This window comes from Gadus macrocephalus, chromosome 6 (assembly GCF_031168955.1).
Source record: "Gadus macrocephalus chromosome 6, ASM3116895v1".
Classification (NCBI taxonomy): domain Eukaryota; kingdom Metazoa; phylum Chordata; class Actinopteri; order Gadiformes; family Gadidae; genus Gadus; species Gadus macrocephalus.
Window position 1 is genome coordinate 20231698 of NC_082387.1, and position 23139 is coordinate 20254836.

Consider the following 23139-nt stretch of genomic DNA (forward strand, 5'->3'; position numbering starts at 1 on the left):
TTTTTCTCGGTGCAGAAAGGTCAGGTACAAGTCAGATAACATATTGTTTTTTATTAAAATCTTTCTTTGAATTTACTGTGAGAGCTGGACGAATGTTTTGGTGAATTGAATGTTAAACGGTTTAGATGATCCTTGTTTTTGGAGATAATCAGCTGTATGATTTGGTCAATAGTGACATGTTTTGGGGAACATATTGGCTAAAGTCTTTTTCTGGCGCTACTCTTCAGCGCCCCTTACTGGTTGCTTTATGCATTGCGGTATTCAAACTTCCCATTAACTAAAATGCTATTCCTTTCCCACACCACCCAGACAGGCATGTTTACTTCATTGTCCTGAATTGAGGGCCCATGACAGAGGTCATAGGGAAAGTGAAGATCGGCCTTGCAAACACAGTTTGTTGTCTGTTACGGTGGTTTAGCTTTGAGTGGGTTAAAGCACCTTCAATGAATAGAGCGCCAATCTATTGTCTATTGTGTATTAAAGGTGTGGCTTCAACCCTACCTGTAATCCTAACCATAGAGTCTGTCCATAGAGGCGTCACCTGTGGACAAACACAGGTATCGCTCCTCACTTTAATTATGGGTCTGCTCTCGTTCTCTCCCAGCTCGTTGGCAGACTGAAAAACACATCACACAGGCACCACGAGCCCACAGGCAACACAAGCAGACCCATCATTCTGGGTCTGTTAGGATACATTGAAAATGACTGTCTTGTGATTGGTCGGATTGACGTGATTGACAGTTCTTGAATGGATCCAGTGACTTGGATGATGATGACATATAAAACCTGCACAGCTACCAGTCTGTATCCAGTCTATGGTAAACATCTTTACTTCAGAATAATCACTTTTAGGTTCTGCTTCTGTGTGTAGCTTTAATGCATTCATTATATTCACAATAGGGACGTACACATCTGTCACTTAAGGACTAATACTGTTACACAAATGAACAAAAACAGAAGATGAAAGATATGATACGATGGATGATAACAACAACAACAGCTTTCCGGAAATATTAATCATATTAATGAAATCAAAACTAAAAGGAATTAAATAATTACCCGCGGCTAAAATCCAAATGGTCTGGTAGAGTTCACCCTAACAGATCCCAGCACGTTGCTCTCACTAACAGAGACGCATGCTTTGGCCTTTCTAACAAACTGCAGTCAGACTGCAGTCAGACCCTAGTGCCTCCTGCAGCACCTGCAGGACCTCAAAGTCAGTCCAGATCACAGCCGTCTCCCTGGTCCAGCTCCGCCTCAAAGTCAGTCCGGATCACAGCCGTCTCCCTGGTCCAGCTCCGCCTCAAAGTCAGTCCGGATCACAGCCGTCTCCCTGCTCCTCCGGCACCTCGCTGCTCCCCGGCAGTCTGGCGTCTCTGGTGCGGTCCCTCACCGTCTTCAGGAAGGTCATGATGCCCGAGCCCCCGGTGCCCCTCTCCTCCAGGGCCACGGGCGCCTGGCTCAGGGGCCCTCCCGGGGTGCGGCCCTGGGAGCGGAGCCGGCGGGCCCGTCCGGCGGGGACGCTGATGAAGCGGCCGACCACGTTGATGTGGTCGCTCCGCAGGGACACCAGCCGGCTCAAACACTGCTCGAAGGCGCGGCCCAGGCGGGCGTGGCTGGCCCCCTGGACGAAGTCCCTCAGAGAGGGCTCCCCCGAGAGGTCCTGGATCAGACGCCGGTGGGCCGGGGGCATGTAGTCCCTCATACGGGCCAGGAAGAGTCCTGTGAGGAGGTGGACCAACGTCAGAGTTTTAATTCATGCTGGCATTTTCAGCTTTTTTAATCTTGGGTTCTTGAGTTGTCTTAATGTTCTTTTTGTTTTTCTGTACCTTTCTGTACATGCTCTCTGTTTTGTTTTTTTATTACGGTTATCATTGTTATCATTATTATGATATTTCAATTTTCATTTGATTATTTTTCCATTCATTCCAACGTATATAAAGAGGTGTCACCGCTGTCTGTCTCGTGCTGCACCCCCAGCAGCCGGTCGAAGCAGTGCAGCAGGCTGCTCTGAGCCGCACTGCCCCCGGAGAGCTCCACGGGCTCCGGCCCCACGCCCTCGTACACCAGGCCCCGCGGCATGCAGGGGTTGTCCCTCCACCTGGTGAGTGTCTGCCGTTAGACTACACAGAACACAGGCTCACACACACACACACACACACACACACACACACACACACACACACACACACACACACACACACACACACACACACACACACACACACACACACACACACTCACACACACACACACACACACACACACACACACACACACACACACACACACTCACACACATACACACACACACACACACACACACACACACACACACACACAGGCACAGACGCACAGACACCCAAACACACAAACACACACACACACACACACACACACACACACACACACACACACACACACACACACACACACACACACACACAGGCACAGACACACAGACACACAGACATACAAACAAATGCACACACACACATAGACAAACACACACACACACAGACACACACGCACACAGACACATACACACACACAGGCACACACACACACACACAGGCACATACACACAGACAAACAGACACACACAGACACACACACACAGACACACACACACACCCTTGCATCTGCACACACACACACAAACACACTCACACACACACGCACACAGACACATACACACACACAGGCACACACACACACAGGCACATACACATACACAGGCACACACACACACACACACACACACACACACACACACACACACACACACACACACACACACACACACACACACACACACATGCACACACTAATGTCCATAACGTGGACAATATTTACCCAGAGAGATAAATCCTCATGATGCCATAGAAGATGGACGGCTCCACGTACACTGTGTCAACAGAGCAATACGTGACGTTATTCTTGACAGGTGAGGGTGACGCGTCGACGCCCCATGTGAAGGTGCCCAGGGGGGGGTTTACCGTGCAGCAGCTTGAGGGTGTCCCTCATATCCTGCAGGGACTGCTGGAGGACCTCCAGGGCGTCCGCCACCGCCTCGCCGTCTCCCCGCCGCACGCCGTTCACCACGGCGGGAATGCTCTGTGCTGCGGAGAAACCTCCATGAGTCGCTACAAACTCTCCTTCTTAACCACCTCTTTTTCATCTTTTTTCACCTGGACCAAGAACAGGGCGGCTTCATCTCTTTGTCCTGAGATACGCAAGTCAATATATCCTTTAGTATTCACTGAATCACTGTTTGACGTGTTTGATTATTTATAATCAAGATGTCCTTCAAGATTTGCATTTGGGATCAGCTAACAGATTTAAAGTTTGTCTTCCAGGTTCCCGACGTTTAGGATGGACGTATCCAAATACTTTTCAACTGAGATTTGAGGATTCCAAGATTTACCCTCAGTGCTGGAACTGCTGCCAGCTCCACCAGTAGAGTGACCAGGAAGAAGCCGCGGACGCTGTCTCCACCGGGCAGGCTTACCAGGAGCTCCAGGTTTCTGCTCATACAGGGAACCTTTCAAACAAACAGCCAGCAGCATCTCACAGCACCTCACCAGCACTTTACCAGCACCTTATTACCAGCACCTCAACAGCACTAACAAGCACTTTACCAGCACTTTACCAGCACTTCAGAAGGCTCAAAGCAACATGATGATTGGTTAATGAACCATCTGAGATACTTACTCCATCAGAAACGGTCTGTGAGAAGGTCAACATGAAAAAGAAAACAGTATAGCTTTATTTAATATATGGTTGCAATATGACAGGGTTATTTAACTTGTGTGGGTCAAATTTTAAAAACCCCTGCTGCCCTTGAGGGGTCGGCAGGGCTGATCCCCCTGCCAATACAGGACATAGATGTGCACCCAAAAGCCTGTTCATTTCATTTTTTCTTACTCTATTGGAATGTCGAAGCATTCACGACCGTCCCTCACCCATAACTTGGTGACTTAACAGAAGTTTCTTTCTTCTTCGACGTACGCTGTGCTTCAAAGATGGCCTGAGGTGGTATGTTTAATGCTCCGTGTTATCTAGGTTCTTCATGCTGACAGACTCCTCATAAGAGGCCTGCAGTGTGAGCTCTGGCTCCTCACTGAAGCTCCGAGGCTCACCCATCCAAGTCCTTCTTCCTCCAGTTGGCCAGCACGGCGTCTGCGTGGGTGAGGATGGGGGGCAGCCCCAGGCTCCGGGACACCTCCCAGAAAGGAACAGCCAGGGTCCGGGGCAGCTTCTGCACGAGAAAGGCAACAGAACGTCTTCCAGATCACAACCTTCCTGGTTTATTTTGATTGTGCTACGAACTCCGGCTGTAAACCAATGCAAAAGTAATCTACTCTAAAACTTGTTGTGTGCATCTACCTGAACAAAGTTTGTTTCGTAAAACCCATTCCCCTAGCTTTGACTTAAGAAATAAAAACTATATAATGTTAAAGTGAAGTAATGATTGCTGATAACCTAGATTGTAGTAGTGACTTAGTAATACAAATTACACCTCAAATGAGCCAAGAGCAGGATATTGAGAGCTGTTAGATAAATAATTATGATAGAAGAGAGTCAACTTGATGCAGTGTGGGGAAACTGGTTTAGAGGAGCCAGCTTGGAGGGGGTGAAGGAGGGAGGGGTTTGGCTCCTATAATATTACAACGAGCCGATGTCGGCCAATCAACATAAAAAAATTGCCCTCTTAAAGATGATCTGCAGCATATTCTGGATGGATTTTGCCAAAGAAAATCGTTGCAATGTGTGTTGCAAATGAACCTTTTTTGTGTTAGATAACCTGCCAAGGGCAAGTCAAATATATGGGAGTATATTTTATGAGTTTGTAAATGATATCCAAAGAACCTGTCCAATAAACGTTGACACATCATACCCAGGCACACACACACACACACACACACACACACACACACACACACACACACACACACACACACACACACACACACACACACACACACACACACACACACACACACACACACACACACACACACACACACACACACACACACACACACACATCATCATCATCATCATCATCACTTTTTCCCTCTTGGTACACTAGTGGCCTTTGGGTGCTCGTGTGAACATATGGTCCAGCATTGCATTAGTTAATTCCTCTTCATTAAAGTTCTTCTTATTTGCAATATGTCCATACAAAATATCCTTTCTAGTTTGTTCCAGATAGTTTTGGGCATTATGCGATCGAATATAATCTGATTTTGTAACCCTGAGTTACCTAGATGACAGATGTGTCCCATGTATTTGAGTTGTTGTATGTAAAAAAAAGTCACGTATTGGACGGCTCTTAGTGATGTTACATAGTCTCTTGTTTGACAGCTTTAACTCCATGCCAGGGTCGTTTCCTCGGGACTATGGGTACTTGTATTTGATGATGACATTCTGTTGCAGGTGCATTCTTTCTTTCAAATCCCCCTCGCACCATCTTCCTGAGAAAACCATGCCAGATTACTTCAACTTTTTTCTGTTCACCCTCGGATAGACTCCAAGCTTGTATGCTGTATAAGAGGCTTGATCTTACACATGTTGTTAGAAATTTTACCCGAGTGTCTAGTGGTCATTTTTGGAAAGCAGAGCTAATTCTTGCGTGAAGAAATTACATGTTGTTATTCGAGTTTGTGATAGTATAACCAAGGTGTTAAAATTTCCTGACATTCTTGATCTTCTCTGAGGGAAACTATGCTTTCCTGCACCATCAATGCTGTGTCAGTATTGAACACCATTGTCTCCGTCTTGTCATAGGACATAAGTAACCCAAATCACTTGAATGTTTTATCATAAATGTTGAGTATCTGCTGCAGCTCGTCAGACCAGTTGGCAAATACAACCTGGTCATCGGCATAGAGTAACTCGGTGATGTTATCACTACCATGGGCTGGTGTTTTTTGGCGTAGCTCTCTCGGTGAGACCTCGTTAGGGATGTTATACTCTATTCGAAAGCCGGCTTCCGGGATTGTTGTTTGTATTTCATTTCATGCCACTCTAACCACAAAGTCCATGTAGATGTTAAATAGTGGTGGCGATTCAAGGGCCCCTTGACCACATCCAACCAAAGTCTCAAAGAAGTCTGTCGTACCTTTGATACAGGCCTTGGTGCCTGTGTAGAGGGCTCGGAGTATGGCTATAGTTTAGGACACTTTAGGCGGATGTCAAGGCAGCGGAATAAGGCATCCCTTGGGATCAAGTCGAATGCAGCCTTGAGGTCAATGAACGCTACAAAGACTGGTGTTTTTGATTTCTTTGAGAGTTCAAGGACATGACATAGGATAAATATGGCACCAGAGGTTGACTTGTTTGACCGAAATCCAAATTGCGTTGGTAACAGGTTTTTTTCATACGTCTCCTAAGCCTATTGATCACGATACCAGGCATCACTTTAAACACAGTTGCACTTATGCTTAGTCCTCTGTAGTTCTCAGATAATGACCGTAGACCTCTCTTATGTAAACAAGTAATGGATGCTGTCAGCCTGTTTGCTGGCACCACCAGGCATGACCATATCATTTGCATTAGAAGTATTTTGTATTTCAGCAGGATTTCTGATGTTGAATATTTCAATTGTTCAGAGTGTATATTGTCAGTCCCTTGGCACCTGCCATTCTTTAAACTTGCTATATTAGCCTTTTCTCTGCACGTTCTGTTGGGTTGGTGTCAATGACTGGTCGGTCAACAGGGGGTAACAGATGAGGTAACAGTTTTCAGGATGTTCTGGTTCTGGCTGTGGGTAATAGGGCTGAGCTCCAAAATGCTCAGAAAAGTGTTCTTTCAGCTTTTTTGTATGTTGCATTGGCCTTCGCACTCATGATAATGATGTATATCTTTTGCATCAATCTGAACTCCTCCTCAGTGTCGCGCTGTTCACTGGCATAATTTAGGTGATTTGCCTTAGATGTAAAATAGTTTCTTTTTTTTTTTACTTTGAGCGAGCTTTCCTAACATCGTAGGATAGTGCTTTCTTCTTAACTGGATTGTTCTCTTTGTGGTATTGATTTAACAGATACTGATATCCCTCATCAGACCATGGCTTTTTCAATAAATTTCTTGTTCTCGGTGGAATGGTCCCTGTGGATGCCTGATGTATAACATTCGTTAGCAGTTCTTCCGCTTCGTCAGACATCTGTAGTTCTTGCATAGGCAGCCACAGGGAGTCAAGTGTGCCACTGTATGAGCCTTGTATGGATGGGTCATCTCTCAAACGACGAAGATCAGGGTATTTTTTATCCCGCCGTGTTTTGTGGAAGGTCTTCTTTATTGTTTTTCTTGTAGGGAACAGAGTATCCATCACTACGATGCGGTGGTCTGACTCAAATGGATGGCTTTGCATGGGGTATGATCTGCAGTTTGTAGTTGCGTGTTTGACAAACCATTCAGCCATTATATAATCCAGTCTTCGTTTATAGCCAAGATTTGAATGAAAGGACCATCTGTGCTCATCTGATCCTGTTACGAACATTGTGTTTAGGATAAAGAGGGAGTTCTCTTCTCCCATTTCAATAAGTTTGGATCCGTTGAAGCTTGTTAGGTTGTCATGTTGAGAGCCAATAACAACAATAACAAAAACAAACCGCAAAGTACAACTTTTCAACCGCTACATTACAGACTGCCACAGGCACACACACACATGCACACACACACACACACACACACACACACACACACACACACACACACACACACACACACACACACACACACACACACACACACACACACACACACACACACACACACATGCACACACACACACGCACCCACACACACACACACACACACACACACACACACACACACACGTACATCAACAGAAAGTAATCACCCGTTCAAAAAGACACACACGTCATACGCACACACACAGTTACCTGAATGGTGCCCTCCTCCCCCTCCTGCCACACGTAGCCCATGGTCATAGCACTGAGCGCTAGGTGAGCCAGGCGCAGCTCCCGGTGGCTCTGCAGGTACTCAGTGCTGAGCAGGGGCATCTGGGGGTACAGTTCATCACTACAGATACAGTTTAATACGAAAGATACAGTTTAATACTATAGATACAGTGTGACGCTACAGATACAGTTAAACACTACAGATAAAGAATACTACAGATACAGTTTAACACAACAGATACAGTTTATTACTACAGATACTGTTTAACAATATAGATGCTGTTAAATACTAGAGATACAGTTTATCACTACAGATATCATTTAATAAGACAGATACCGTTGAATACTATAGATACTGTTTAATAAGACAGATACAGTTTAATACGACAGATACAGTTTAACACTGCAAATACAGTTTCACACTACAGATACAGTTTAATACTATAGATACAGTTTGTTATGACTGACCTTGTCAATGCGTGAACGCAGCGTGTGGGACTGTACCAGATCTGAGACTTGGAAGGCGATTTCCATCCATGGTCGGTAATACTCTGGCAGCTCTTGCTTTTAGATGTGAATATGCAATATGTATGCAAAATTAAACGATGTAAATAGTATTCATAGCTTAGCATATGCACATATTCAACTTACGAGTATGTATATAGATCTATCTATGTATGCAGACTTATGTAAATCTAACTGTTTTTGCGAAATATTATATATTTAATAAGGACAGATCCTCTCTGGTCTGGATGTGTTGATGGAGAGTTTGTTTGGACTTTGATTCAAGAGAAGTTTCGTCATTACTCGTGCACTTTAACAGAGAGATAATACACAGCTCATGAGTCAAACAGAAAAACAAACCCTAGGTCTGAGGACGTCTACCTACCAGTGGTGCTGGGAGGACAAAGCCCAGCTCGGTGGAGACGTGGTAGGGCTCCAGGGAGAAGGGCACTTTGGGTTCTGTGGAACACAACGCCATGACGCCTTTCTAGCTCACGGTGTTACCACCACATTGTGAAAGTCCTCAGTCTAGGAGCTCAGAGCACATCTGACTGGACCCTGGACGGAGGTCCTAACTCAACACACAAGTTATCAGATTTAGGATACTTGTGTCAATAATCAACCTTTGGGGTTGAACTTACTACAACAGTTGCTTCCCTGGTAGGACTATCCCTGGTGCTCTTCTTCTAAATAGTTTCTACTCTTGTGACAAAGAAATTTGAATCCACCTGACCAAGCGTTAAAGATAAACCATAAGACAATGTTATCTTTCTCAAATAATCGAATCAATGAAGGTAATGGATTTTTGTTTTTTGGAGAAACCCTGAACTATTTGATAGGCGTGGATTGATGGCCATTTTCTTCACTTAAATTCAGATAAGACAAAAGATCTGGTCATGCCCCCCACAATGCGAGAATAAACTAGGATTACCCAGTGTATTTATTCCAATTCTCTTCCTCCTGCTCAAACAAACCTGAGTTACTTTACTTATATTACTACGTCTCATTTTGATGTGTGTGTTTGACCATCATGTCCGGTTGTTGAGCTGCTCCTGTTATTTACATCTTAGAACATCTTCAGGCTCAAGTCTATTGAGACAAAAACTAAATTGAAATGCTTATTCACGCTTTTATTTCATAGCGTTTCAATTACTGTGATGGCCTTTTTTCCACGCCTCAAAATCGCTGGGCCTTTTACAAACAATTCAAAATGCTGCCTCAAAACTTCTGTCATGGATTTGCAGAAGAGCACATATTTCCCCTTGCCAATGCATTCTGGAGTTGAGTAAAAAATCTTGGTCCTCACTCACTCCTGCACAGTCAAGCCCTCTTTTACATTTTGTGCATCCATATACCCATACAAAAATACATCCATACACCCATTACCCCATACAACAATTCACCTCAGAGACCCATTGGTCTCTGAGGACCATTCAGCAACACCTAATAACAGAACCCCACTCCCCCCCCCCCCCCCCCCCCCCCCACACACACACACACACACACACACTAGTGGTTATCTTGCCTTTGGAGCAGTGGCTCCCACTCTGTGAACCCTCTCCCTCTCCGTCTCCCTCTCTCTCTCTCCCTCTCTCCCTCTTGCCCTCTACTGTCAACACACTCCCTGTCCCCCTCCCTCTCCCTCTCTCCCTCTCCCTTTCCTCTCCCTCTCCCTCTCTCCCTCTTCCTCTCCCTCTACTGTGAACACACTCCCTCTTTCCCTCTCCCTTTCTCTCTCGCACTCCCTCTCCCCCCCCCCTACTGTCAACACACTCTTATAAGTAATGTGAACTCGTGCACACTTTTAAAATAACCGCCTGAATCATCATTCCAGGCAGGCTTTCTGCCTGCACTGTGCTGGTTGTACTGTACTATGTCTCATTGCCCTGTTTGTGAAGAGAATATTTCTGTATTATATTGGATTTCTTCTGTGCTTGTGAAGCCCTGTAGTGACCCTTGTCCGAGTCGTACTATGTAAATATATTTAAATAATTTACTTACCTTTGTGTATTGAAAGAACAACGATCAAATAAGCAAATTGAATAAGAAATGTACCAATGGGGGCGCTCTATCTGAGCAGCTGAAGGTTAAAGCAATACTTCTTGTTTATGCTGCTCCCTCAGTATTTATTGGATTAAGTTACCATACACTGTTTGTTTAAGGCTAAACAATTAGCTATTTAACTGGGTGTTTATTCTTTCTGATCACCACTGACCCTGGTGGTAACATATTTTACAGACAGACAAACACACACACTGATGCTATATATATTATAGACCATATGCTACTATATTGCAGATGTTTTATTAAATTATTCTGACGAGGGTGCTTTGATGGATAAAATAATGCGATTATGTTGAGATACTGGATGCACTGCATGAAAGGGACTAAGAGGAATGGATGGAGACTGAAATTATTACCATATTATGGAAAGGTGAGCTTTGTTCTTAACAACTCTAATGATGACAGTAGTCTGCCGTTCTCTGTACATTGTATCATACGGCCTATGGTCACATTAATACACATATAATAATAATGAAAGTGTTATTATAAAAACAAAAGCGGCACATAATGAATTGTATCATTTAATAGCGCAAAGATAACCATGTTTGAGTTCGCCTTGTTTTGGCTGGCACATTATATGGTCATAAAGCTGTGTAATAGGGTCATGGGATGTGAACAGTGGGGTTCTTTTGGCGCGCGTGCCCGCTTTGAGCCACGTGGGCCAGGTGACCGGAGGAGGTCCGCGGGGCCGCGCGCCGCGCTCACAGCTGCAGCTCTGCAGCTCTGAGGATAGAGAGGCCTCTGCTCGCCTCCGTTGCTTTTTCTGGTAGGTCTTCGTATTTCTGCCGACTGGAAACATTGCGGTGGGTCGCCGGTTCCAGCGCCTCCTGACAGTCGTCGAAGATGAAGTTCAGCCGGAGCAGCCGCCAGGTGCCTGCCGCCCCCCGTGGAGCCCCTCTCCTCCCGTCCAGCCTCCTGTCCGTCCTCTCGTCCGCTGCACCACTTCCTCATGCTGCGGTAAGAGCGTCTCCTTCCCTCACAACCAGTGGATTCCTGGGAACCTGAACTCGTCTGAGAGGAGTAAGGAAATCTCCGTGAAGATTGAGACCCATTGGGCAGCCCCTGGCTGAACGTTACATAACGTGTAGTCGTGAACAGTCGATTTCTCCTTATTCATCATTCTGTGTTCGTTTTGTAGGCCAGTTAACTCTGCAGCTGTGCAGACGGGTTCATGTGTTCAGCGATAGTGAAGGGGTCTCGAACCTATGGCAGCGCCTTAAACCAGACCTCAGCTCGGTTCGGCCAAACGGTTCAGGAGATGCATGCACTGTTGCCGTGAATCTGAGATCCAGCCGGTCTGTAAACTGCACTTTATGAATTGCTGCTGAAAGCTGTCGGGCACATTTTGTGAATGGCTTTCCGAATAAGGGTTAACACAACTGTGTGTCTATCACCAACATGAAAGACCCACTTTAGTTTATTTGATTGTGCATTTTCATCTTTCTCATATTGAACTATTAAATAGACTTATTACATCGATTCACTGATTGAGTGAATTGCTGATAGTGCCGTGAGAAGCAGTGTTGTTGCGTGAACACGTACCTTTACGACTTAACTCTCTGCATTAGTCAGAAAGATGGATCAGGTAATATGCATCTTAAAAGCATAGCATTGGCTTAATCCATACACACACTGTCAGCCAAAGCTGTTAACAATAAAAAAATATGTAGGATGATGCATGCGTTGTGAAGAGCGAAGAATGTCACGCAGGACTGCCTGGGATTTCATGTCACGTATAGATCGAGGCTGCAGTTCCCTTGGAAACCAGTCTGGACCAAAATAAGTACCAGACTCAATTTCCTTTGGCTTTGATGGCGCTCACAATTCCATTGCTGTATTTATTTCAGTAATTTTAATGATGCTGTTAGCTAAGGCTGCCTAGATGCACAGTATATGATATTGATGACACAGTAAAGATGACCCAGATTATAAAAATGGCTGCAACGTGTACATTTTTGGAGAATAACTTTAATATTGCACACAATGGTCACATGGCTTCAAAAGGAGTTTGTTTATATTCTCAAGCCCCCGATGTTGTGCACATCATGTGTAGCCCAATAACAATAACCTTGAATTACATTGAGACAGTACATTCAAAACAATATAATATGTATCTATGTATGTGCATATTGTCCGCAATATGCACATATTTTATTCAAAGTGAATATTACCATTCAAATGAGAACATATATGCTATTTATTTTCTATTTCTTATTCTGATAAGGGGCTTGTGGACTTCTTTATTGAAGACCAGGGATTGGATCCTCTGAATGGGGCCATGGGTAGTATAGCTCCCATAACAAGCCATTAATATCTCTGCAGATGTAATGAGGAACAGGGACATGACAGCCGCCATATTGATTTTCATCCTGCTGCTCAGTTAGAAGGTGAAGCTGTGTCCTTAATGGACCACATCATGCTGATGTAGCACCTTTTCCGGACCGTTGCTTCTCTAAACTTACATTTACATTTACATTCAGGGCGTTTAGCAGACGCTTTTATCCAAAGCGAAAGAGAAACAATATAACGCTGTCGGTAGAGTAAGGATGTTCATAGAACCAAGCGGCAACACTAACAATTTCTAGGTTAACCCATTCCCCGTTTACAACAAAAAAGATATCTAGGATAAGAAGCTTCACAATGCTAAGCACTATTTTTAGGTGCAAGGACTTATAACATAGAATAAGGCTAAGCAGAATCTAGGTGAGCTTTAAACATAATCTCGGGCTCTCTGTCTTCGGGACAGACCTCACCCGACCGATTCTGATATGGACTATGAGAGGCCCAACGTCGAGACCATCAAATGTGTGGTCGTCGGGGACAACGCGGTGGGGAAGACCCGTCTCATCTGCGCCCGCGCCTGCAACGCCACCCTAACACAGTACCAGCTGCTGGCCACCCACGTGCCCACGGTCTGGGCCATCGACCAGTACCGGGTGTGCCAGGAGGTGAGTAGCCTGACCCATCCCTCCATCTTCTGTCTGATATCTTTTAAGAGCTTCTGTGACATGTAGGCTACCACAGGTCTGGCAGGTCAAACCTGGGCAGCTGCGAGACCTAGTGCCTGACAGGACAGTGCGTCGGTGACCCAGCCACCTCATTTCCTCCGATTAAACATGTGACTCATTGTGTGTCATTGTAAGTCGACTTGTGAACGCATGATTCACGCCAGCCCTCTTGAGGCGGTGGCCAGCTGTTGAGTTCCTCCGTGTGATCCCTGTGAGGTACTGGAGCGCTCCAGGGATGTGGTCGACGACGTCAGCGTGTCCCTTCGCCTCTGGGACACGTTTGGGGACCACCACAAGGACCGGCGCTTTGCTTACGGCAGGTCAGACACGGCAAGGGCTGGTGCCGTTCAAGCTACTATATATTCTGTTTTTCACCACACAAAATCAACTTGAACTTGAATAGGTACTCTGTAGATAGATTGAACTTGAATAGGCACTTTGTACATATATTGCACTTGAATAGGTACTCTGTACATAGATTGAACTTGAATAGGTACTCAGTAGTTAGACTTAACTTGAAAAGGTGCTGTGATGCAGGCGTAATTCGATCGGTACCCTTAAAGGTACAGAGACCCGAACCTAACCCAGGGCATCACATGGGCCGTCTGCCTCGTCTCACATGATGGCGCTGTGCTATGATCGGGTGACTCCTTCTGTGAATGGGTGATTTTGTTATTGAATCCTTTTCCACTCTCTCTGCCTCTCCCTCTCTCCCCCCACTCCCTCTCCTACCCCCATCAGGTCGGATGTGGTGGTGCTCTGTTTCTCCATCGCAAACCCCAACTCGCTGTACCACGTGAAGACCATGTGGTACCCTGAGATCAAGCACTTCTGCCCCCGCGCTCCGGTCATCCTGGTGGGCTGTCAGCTGGACCTGCGCTACGCTGACCTGGAGGCTGTGAACAGGGCCCGTCGGCCCCTGGCCAGGTACACAGAACTGATCCCTGAGTGGGATTCCTCTGGGAATGCACAGTGAGGTCACCGTGCACACATCATCGGAACACATTCCGTTTGGTTTTCTCTCTTTTACAATAAAGCCGACGCTTTTACCCAAAGCAACTTAAAATAGGTTGCTTTGGGTCATTTACATTAAGGCCATTTAGCAGACACTTTTACCCAAAGCGACTTACATTGAGTAAATTTGTCAGAAGAAAGAGAATATATCGCTGTCGGTACAGTAAGGATGCTCATAGAAATAAGTGCAAGCACTACTAATTGCTAGCTTAACCCACTCTTTACCAACCCAGCATGCAGTGTCAGGTTCCTCTGTAAAAAATATATATTTGGTCCGTTCTCTAGACCCATTAAATCCAACGAGATCCTGGCCCCCGAGCGAGGCCGGGAGGTGGCCAAGGAGCTGGGGGTGCCGTACTACGAGACAAGCGTGGTTGCTCAGTTCGGCATCAAGGACGTCTTTGACAACGCCATCCGGGCTGCGCTGATCTCACGTCGGCACCTGCAGTTCTGGAAGTCCCACCTGAGGAACGTCCAGCGGCCCCTGCTGCAGGCGCCCTTCTTGCCGCCCAAACCGCCCCCGCCCATCATCACCGTCCCGCCTCCGCCCAGCTCCACCGAGGAGCACCCCGCCCGCCTGCTGGAGGACCCCCACTGCGCCGACGTCATCCTGGTCCTGCAGGAGCGCCAGAAGATCTTCGCACACAAGATATACCTGGCCACGTCCTCCTCCAAGTTCTACGACCTCTTCATCATGGACGGGGCGCCCGAGGAGGCCGAGCGGCCCGGGCGGGGCCCTCTCTCCGGCCGGGAGCTGCTGATGAGGGCCGCCAGCTTTGACGTGTGCGAGAGCAGCGACACGGGCGACCGCGCCAACCTGCGGGCCTGCACCAGCGACGGCACGCTGAGGGAGTCCCAGGGGGCGCGGCAGGGCCAGCTGCTCTCCTCCTGGAGCAGGGCCTTCGTCAGCATCCAGCAGGAGCTGGTGGAGGACCCGGGCACCTACGCCCCCCGGCCCATGACGGTGGTGCACATGGACGGGTCCATGCTGCTGGGGCCCTTCCGGGCGGTGCTGCGCTACCTGTACACTGGCCAGCTGGACGAGCACGAGAAGGAGCTCATGCACATCGCGCACATCGCCGAGATGCTGGAAGTGTTCGACCTGCGCATGATGGTGGCCAACATCCTCAACAACGAGGCGTTCATGAACCAGGAGATCACCAAAGCCTTCCACGTGCGGCGCACCAACCGGGTCAAAGAGTGTTTGGCCAAGGGCACCTTCTCGGGTGAGATGTCGTCAAACTCTAACTCTTCTTGGAGAGCAAAAGAACGAAAACCCAACAAATATCTGGTGTTCACGTGCATTGTCTCCATGTTTCAGATGTGGTGTTCAAGCTAGATGATGGCACAATCTCAGCCCATAAGCCCTTGCTCATCTCTAGCTGTGATTGGATGGCAGCGATGTTTGGAGGGCCTTTTGTGGAGAGCTGCACTAAAGAGGTTAGTATCAGCTGTGGAGTAGTCTCGCAAAGCCAGACCAAACTACAGCAAGTAGAATGGTCTGGAACCACGCTATTTAGAGCCATCTATCCGGGGGGAAACTGGGCTGGCCTGTTTTTATTTCTTTAAACCAATCACAATCGTCTAGGGCGGGGCTAACCCCGGGAAGCAGCAGCGGTGATGGAACGTCTTTACGTTCAGAGGCTGTCAGAGAGATGGCTCAATCCCAACCGCAAACGCCACAAAAAACGATTAAAGATGTATGTCGCCTATGTGAAGATCCTTTTATAGTTAAAAAGAACAAACATCGTTTGTTTCTTTCTCACAATGATGTCAAGACACCATACACTTTGGCCCTTGAGGAGCTCACGGGACCTATCATATATACCCTTGGACTGCAGGGTTCCCACCGGATCTTCCATAATTGCGACCAATGGGCAAACTACAAACACAATACTGTGTTTACAAGTCTCCGAGGTCGAATTGAACATTACCCCTGCTAGCTCGCTGCACACAATAGGCCACGCTTCATATATACAACTTTTGCCATCAGAACATCTTTGCAATTTTCGACGGAAAGAGCCAAACATGCTAGCTTTACAGCGCCGTCAAAGTCCTCTTCAAAACTCGCCATACTGCCTAGTTTCTGAGTTTGAGGGGGAGCACAATACGGGATAACCAGCAACAGGAAGGGGAGGAGTAGCGGTGGAATCCGACGCTAGCGCTATAGACGCTGTCCATTTCCGCTCAGCCAGACTAGCTGTGGAGCAACACAAACTATAATTATTCAATGCACAGGGTTTTTAGTTTGGACTGGTTGGCATCAGGGAGGTCATTACATATAAACAAATACACAACACGCAATCTCTTGCTCTCTTTCCCCCTTCTTCTCTCTCTTGATCTTGTTCTCACCCTATCTGGCTTTCTCTCTCTTTTTAATACTTTTATTTAGCTGAATAAAATATTAAATTGTGACAGTTTCATCATTCATATTTGACAGACAGCCTCACCTTGACCGCCGTGATTCAGTTGCCTTGGAACAATCCGTGTGCAGCCGCTATTGTAACTTCTGCTGGACATCCTTTCACTGGAAGAAACCAAGAGCCTGACGCAGGTTATTTTAGTTTGCCGCCCACAGCACTTTATTTTGAACAGAGAAAGGTATGTTAGTCGACTCTAAAGAATGCTGCGGGCAGTACTCCTTGCACCGTCACCGTCGTGCTCCGGCCTCTTATTCTCTCTCCGACTCTCCGCCTCTTGAGTCCAGCTATGGCCATATCTTTAATCTTTAAGAGAAGACAGGTGATTCGTTTTGATTTGGTGCTGTGAGCCACGCTCCCTCCGGTATTTCCTTCTCGGCCAACCCTGACAGCCCTAGCCCAGCTGCCCCTCCCCAATTAGGAAGGCCGTGGCTGTGATTGGATGAGCGACAGTTGGGCCGTCGTCGCCGTTGATTAGGGCTTGTGTGTGCTGTGGGAATATGTGGGTGATGTGTGTGTGTGTGGAGTGTGTGCTGTGAGAATATGTGGGTGATGCTCTGCTGCAAAGCCACACACGCACACACGCCTCAACCCACGCACCCAAGCACGCACACTAGCCCGCCCAGCTGACAAGGCAAGTTTGAATAAATGAGCTGCACAAATGGTTAGACAGATTGCCACCCATGCTAATGACTGCGGTGGCAGAGGCCTTGTGTCCTATTCCACAAATGTTATTTGCTGCTCTTTTGACAATGCACTACTTTTTTAGTAGAGACAGACGGCGGCCTGTGTTAACTACGGTATGTTGTATCACAAATAACCGTGCACCTATCCCCTCTGTTGTCAAAGCTCCTAAAGATCTCGTTGTGTCCCCCAGGTGCTGTTCCCCAACACGACGCGCACCTGCATGCGGGCGGTGCTGGAGTACCTCTACACGGGCCGCTTCTGCTCCCGGGCGGACCTCGACGCCATGGAGCTGATCGTTCTGGCCAACCGGCTCTGCCTCCCGCACCTTGTTGCTCTAACAGGTGAGACCTGTCACACAAAGCCTGTGCGTTTTTTTATTTGGACGGTTTTATTGACCTGTGATTGCATTTGTTTTTCAGAACTGTACACGGTAACAATGTTGATGGAGACGGCCCTTATGGGCGCTGACACCGACGGGGATGTCCTGGTGTACCTGGACATGGCGCAGGTAACAGCACTCTGAACCCAGGGTTCAAGGGGCAGTGTGTAGGATTAAGTGGCCTCTAGCGGAACGGACTTGGCAGAAAGGGAACATGGTATGAGGTATGTTTTAATTTGGGTAATATCCCATAAAAATAACATCAGTCATAGTGTTCTCGTTACCTTAGAATGAGCCCTTTGTATTTACACAAGGAGAGGGGCCTCTTTCTTGGGGGCCGCCATGTTTCTACAGTAGCCCAGAGCGGACAAACAGCTCTAGAGAGAACGCGTTTTATTCAAGCTTTAGCTTTTTGTGCTCCGAGCACCAGGAAGGAGGGCAACCTGACGTCCCATTTTTTATACTTTGCAGCACCATTGTTGTGTAGTAGCGTTGTAGAGAGGTGTTTTATATGAAATGCGCCACACACCGTGGCTTTATTAACTTAACCATCTCACTCGGACACGCCATCAACATCCACGGCTGGTTAGGTGAAGTGCCACACTCCTTCACCCCACAGTGTCCACTAGTGGCCACCTACAGCAACACACCGGACCTTCCACTGGGTGTCTGTTGGAGTTGGTGACCATACATTGCAGTATTTTCCTTGATTTTATTTTGTTTTGTAAGCAGTTTCTATTGATTTTACAGTTTTAAATTAAGTTTACAGTTTTACAGTCGATTTTACAGTTGGGTAGTACAATCCTTTATCACAGTGACACATTTTCATTGGAGATAGTTTCCATAGGAAGCTCCACATGTTGTATAACCAAATGCTTGAACTCCCTACAGTTCCACTGTGCCCAGCAGCTCACAGGCTGGTGCCTTCACCACATCTGCACTAATTACAACAGCGTGTGCCGCAAATTCCCCCGAGACATGAAAGCCAAGTCTGCAGGTAAAGTTCAGAGAACCGCAAAGCAAATCAAATCGAACTCCGATGACTATTTGGATGCATCTGTCTGAACAGAAACACGCTGTATGTCCCTGGCAGCTGGAATGACTAAGATTGTCTGGAAAGGAGACTTACATCCAATGATTTAGTAACATCAAACAACCAGAGAGAAACAAAACTCGACCCACTGTCTTTGTAAAATAGAAAAAAAGCTATTCCTTCATGTGTTGATGCTTCTTACTCAGTCAGAGACTCGGTGTCTCTATGAGTCCTCCACAAACCCAGCTGTTGTGCTCTCCTGCAGAGAACCAGGACTACTTTGAGAAGCAGCGCTGGCCCCCGGTGTGGTACCTGAAGGAGGACGACCACTACCAACGGGCCCGCAAGGAGCGCGACAAGGAGGACTACCTGTACCAGAGGAGGCAGTGCAAACGCAAATGGCTGTTCTGGAACCTGCCCTCCTCCCCGTCCTCACACTCTCCTCCTTCTGGGTCGTCTGCTGTCATCTGATGGGGTGAGGAACCATCCACTGGCTGCTGCGGACAGACACCCAGGCATCCCATTAAAAAAGCTCATTCTTAATGCTCCTTACAGTGGAATATGATTTGTGGGAGGAGCATTGGACAGAGCAGGGTATGGACTGAATCCAAGCCTCGTTGACAGTAAATTGAAGGCTGGTGCAATAGGCTTCTGCTCTTCGAGCGGTGAGCATTTCATTGAATGTTTGACTAGGTAAGGTCTCAAGGAATGGACGTCTGCTGGCACAGAACTGTCATCCATTGATCGCTCATAAGTTACTGATAACTGATAACTGATAACCGATAACCAAGTGCTGCTTACGAGAGCTGCAACAACCAGCAATTTTACACAAAATCCCAAATCTCAGATCCAAAATTTATAAAAAACTACCAAACTCAGTCTACAGCAGGATCCCCTCAGCAAGAAGCTCCAAGTCTCCAGTCAATACAGGCCCTCATGAATCACAGAGCACTGATTAGATGGTTTGATTGACCGGAAGACCCTCGGAGGACAACAGTTCACACAGACCCAGAGGGAGAATACAGAGCGACACCGTGTGTGTGTGTGTGTGTGTGTGTGTGTGTGTGTGTGTGTGTGTGTGTGTGTGTGTGTGTGTGTGTGTGTGTGTGTGTGTGTGTGTGTGTGTGTGTGTGTGTGTGTGTGTGTGTGTGTGTGTGTCAACAGATTTGAATGTTTGTGTACAGCTTGAAGTGATTCTGGATACACTCAAGTACCCATCTCCATTATTGTGCGGCCTTGTGTGTTGCATCTTCTTACACTAAAAGGGCTTTCGTTTACATGAATGCAGGTTGTGTGTCTTCTGAAAGACGCAAGAGATTCCTGGAGAGAAATAAGTATCTTCTTGAAATTTCCAGTAAACAAACGTGGGTTATTTAAGTTTAGTGTGTTTGATTGTTCATTGCTATTGCTTCACTTAGTTGATGCTTGACAGATGTAATTATACTCTCTAGAGACTTGTCATGCTAACACACCTTACATGCCATTCATTGGGGTTCAGATTGAATGCATAACTGTGATACAAATCACACTTTATAAGAGCGTATTGGATGCTTATGATTACGCTGCGCTGTAAACCTCCAGTAACATGAGCTCCTCTTATCTTCTATCTCCGATCAGCTTTTTAGACTCTACTGGTCTACAGGAGGCCCAGCGGGAGGCTGAAGCTGCCTGTTTTACAGCATGTGTTTGTGACAGGGTACACAGATGCCTGGGTCAAGCCATCAGCCTTCTGCTAAGCTCTTGTTTGTTCTTGAAATCCTCTAAGATCCTAAAGCAACCCCTTGTAGCAGCACGTTGGTGGCCGCGATCCTGCTGCTGACAAACGCGGAGGCTTCAGAAGTTTGGTTGAGTTTGTGTTTTTGTGTATTTGTATTTTAACGCTGCTGGTCTCTTCCTGCTGTGTGTGGATTGGATTGTTTAGACTTGTTGTCAAGTATTGCTCAGATAACATGCAAGAAACTTGCATTAATGTATGTGCACTAGTTATGTCAATATTGTTTACTGCAGATGGTGATAGAAGGAACTACAATATTACTTAATGGGGAAAACTTACAACGTACTAAGTTTGGTGTTGTGCTACTTGCACAATAGCTAACTGGCAGTTACATATAGTAACCAAATATTTAAAAAAGTTTAAAAGTCAGACTAAGAATCGCAACTATTGTACCAAATTCTGGTGCTAGCATATGTTGGTCTCACTCATAGAGGATAAAAGTTTCTACAAAAAAAATTACTTGGATTACAGGCTTCTCTTTGAGCAGCCCATTGTGAAAGGCTTGCCTTAGGCATGCAAAGAAAAGGTCTGACCTTTTTAAACGCATGAATGAGGCTTGACAAAACAGCAACAAGAAAAATCACTGGTAATTAACACAAATGGTGGTGCTTTTGCTCTCAATCACAATATTTACCTTGTTCATAGCAGCGTTACTGCACCCTGTGTTGTTTAGGGTTTTTTAACAGGGTTACTAGAATGTGAAGTCTCCTCTGACCCTCCTGCTCACCTCTCCTACTAAGCTCCAATGATTTTTATCTCCAGTTTGAAATGCGGGATATTTCTACCACATGTATATTTTTATCAAAACGGCACGTTTTAAGTAGTGGCTTCTATTTGATAGGTTCTGCAACCATAATTAGCTGGGCAGCGTTATTTAAATTGATCACATAGATTTTAAGATTTAATTTCCTATTAATTTTTCTTCTTCTGTGAATGTTTGGTGTTTAGACACCTCATGCCTTAATGTAAAGTGTGTGTTGGATGTAAATACTGATGCTGTCTGGAGGCCTGTTCGTGTGCTAAACATGTAAGTGACACTTGTACTGGAAGTCATGGGTATGTGTAGATGTACATAATCTGAATCTGACATGGTTGTACATTTGTGAGGGGCTGTTTGTTTGAATGATCCTGTTTTTATTCTTAATATTTGAAATTCGTTCAGATATAAATGTTTAATTTAATCAAAAGCAAAAATAATACAAATAAAGTAAGTATGTTAAATAAAAGATGATTAGGAAATAATATCATTATAAATAGTTTTATTAGATTTGCAAATCGATAATGGCGTAGAGAACAATGCTTGCTGATGCAGTTACAAATATATACCCACTTTATACTATGCATAGAAATAAAGTTATTTTTAGACTGATTTACACAGCATTAGAGAATTTAAAAGTCGCCATTGAATTACAAACGATTATTTGAGGAACACAGCTCATTAGCTTAGTAGAGAATATCAGGTAAAACTATTAGATCGGAATATAATAGTCCTCCATGTATGTGGGTGCTAACATCAACGCTGCAGAAAAGCACAAACCAAAGGTAGCTTCGGCAGCACCAGGCTAAGATGCTGCACAATCACAACCGCATAGTTAAGAGGCCTTGTACTGAACTTCTCTTTTTACACTTGAACATCTGCTCAGTGTTGGAAGCCTGTATGACGTTTCCCGTGTCGTCAGGTTCTTTGTTCTGAAAAAGTTGTATCGCTTATGAACTTTGTTGTAGGCTACATCTGGAATTGCGTAGCATGTGTTCTTGAAAAGTATGTAAATAATATTTACTAAATAAAAAAAGTAGCAAACGTTGAAATATTTCGTCATGGTTCCTATGTCTGTGTTGATGTCTTCTTCATGCCTCCTGGGTTTGCGCTCTCCGTGTGGTAACGTGGGCCTGGCGACCCGTCGCCACTGCGCATGACCACGCTCCATGAAAACAACTCGTGGAAGAGAGAAGAAACCTGGAAAACCCATCCATGGTAAATGCACATCCTCCACCTTAAAGTTACTCAAAAGACGTGCAATTTCTTACCGCATTAGGAGTTAATATATTTTGTGGTTCATATTAATTATACAACGATATTTAAATGGTAGAAGCCGTTTCAATTTGAAAAACACTGACACGCTAACCGCCCGCTTGTATTCTCTCCTTGTTAAATGTAATAATGTAAATAAACATAAGAATTCTATAATAATGAACACAATAATTATAACCGTGAAATAGTGGAGGTGGATTCCAATTTTGGAAAAATTCTGGAAAAGTAAAAAGCCAGGCCACAGTGAAAGTGCACGTTGGCTTTCGTTGTGGATGTGGCTCAACTACTAACCGTTC

General features: G+C 45.8%; 2 protein-coding genes across 8 annotated transcripts; one reads left to right on the plus strand and one right to left on the minus strand.

The window, feature by feature from the left end:
• Nucleotides 1–846: 846 nt before the first annotated feature.
• ido1 (indoleamine 2,3-dioxygenase 1) lies at nucleotides 847–8980 on the minus strand. Of its 4 annotated transcripts, XM_060054872.1 has the most exons (10): nucleotides 8818–8978; nucleotides 8397–8492; nucleotides 7911–8030; nucleotides 4143–4261; nucleotides 3428–3527; nucleotides 3000–3117; nucleotides 2857–2908; nucleotides 1953–2101; nucleotides 1349–1722; nucleotides 847–1256 (listed from the first exon to the last, which is right to left on the minus strand). In XM_060054872.1, exons 1-10 carry the CDS (start codon nucleotides 8908–8910, stop codon nucleotides 1218–1220), a joined length of 1260 nt encoding a protein of 419 aa, XP_059910855.1. In that variant the 5' UTR covers nucleotides 8911–8978; the 3' UTR covers nucleotides 847–1217. The 4 variants fall into 4 exon arrangements, with proteins under 4 accessions (XP_059910855.1, XP_059910858.1, XP_059910854.1 ...); XM_060054875.1 differs by lacking the exon at nucleotides 2857–2908 and having other exon boundaries at nucleotides 1953–2112; nucleotides 8818–8980; XM_060054871.1 differs by having other exon boundaries at nucleotides 847–1722.
• A 1243-nt stretch (nucleotides 8981–10223) lies between these two features.
• On the plus strand, nucleotides 10224–22620 carry LOC132459960 (rho-related BTB domain-containing protein 2-like). Of its 4 annotated transcripts, XM_060054868.1 has the most exons (11): nucleotides 10224–11453; nucleotides 13243–13444; nucleotides 13721–13824; nucleotides 14246–14431; nucleotides 14804–15744; nucleotides 15840–15958; nucleotides 17816–17966; nucleotides 18045–18133; nucleotides 18896–19001; nucleotides 19303–19512; nucleotides 20655–22620. In XM_060054868.1, the coding sequence occupies exons 1-10, from the start codon at nucleotides 11446–11448 to the stop codon at nucleotides 19506–19508; spliced, it is 2112 nt and encodes a 703-aa protein (XP_059910851.1). In that variant the 5' UTR covers nucleotides 10224–11445; the 3' UTR covers nucleotides 19509–19512; nucleotides 20655–22620. The 4 variants fall into 4 exon arrangements, with proteins under 4 accessions (XP_059910851.1, XP_059910850.1, XP_059910853.1 ...); XM_060054867.1 differs by having other exon boundaries at nucleotides 10226–11453; nucleotides 19303–22620; XM_060054870.1 differs by lacking the exon at nucleotides 10224–11453 and adding an exon at nucleotides 13521–13634 and having other exon boundaries at nucleotides 13307–13444; nucleotides 19303–22620.
• The last annotated feature ends 519 nt before the right edge of the window (nucleotides 22621–23139 follow it).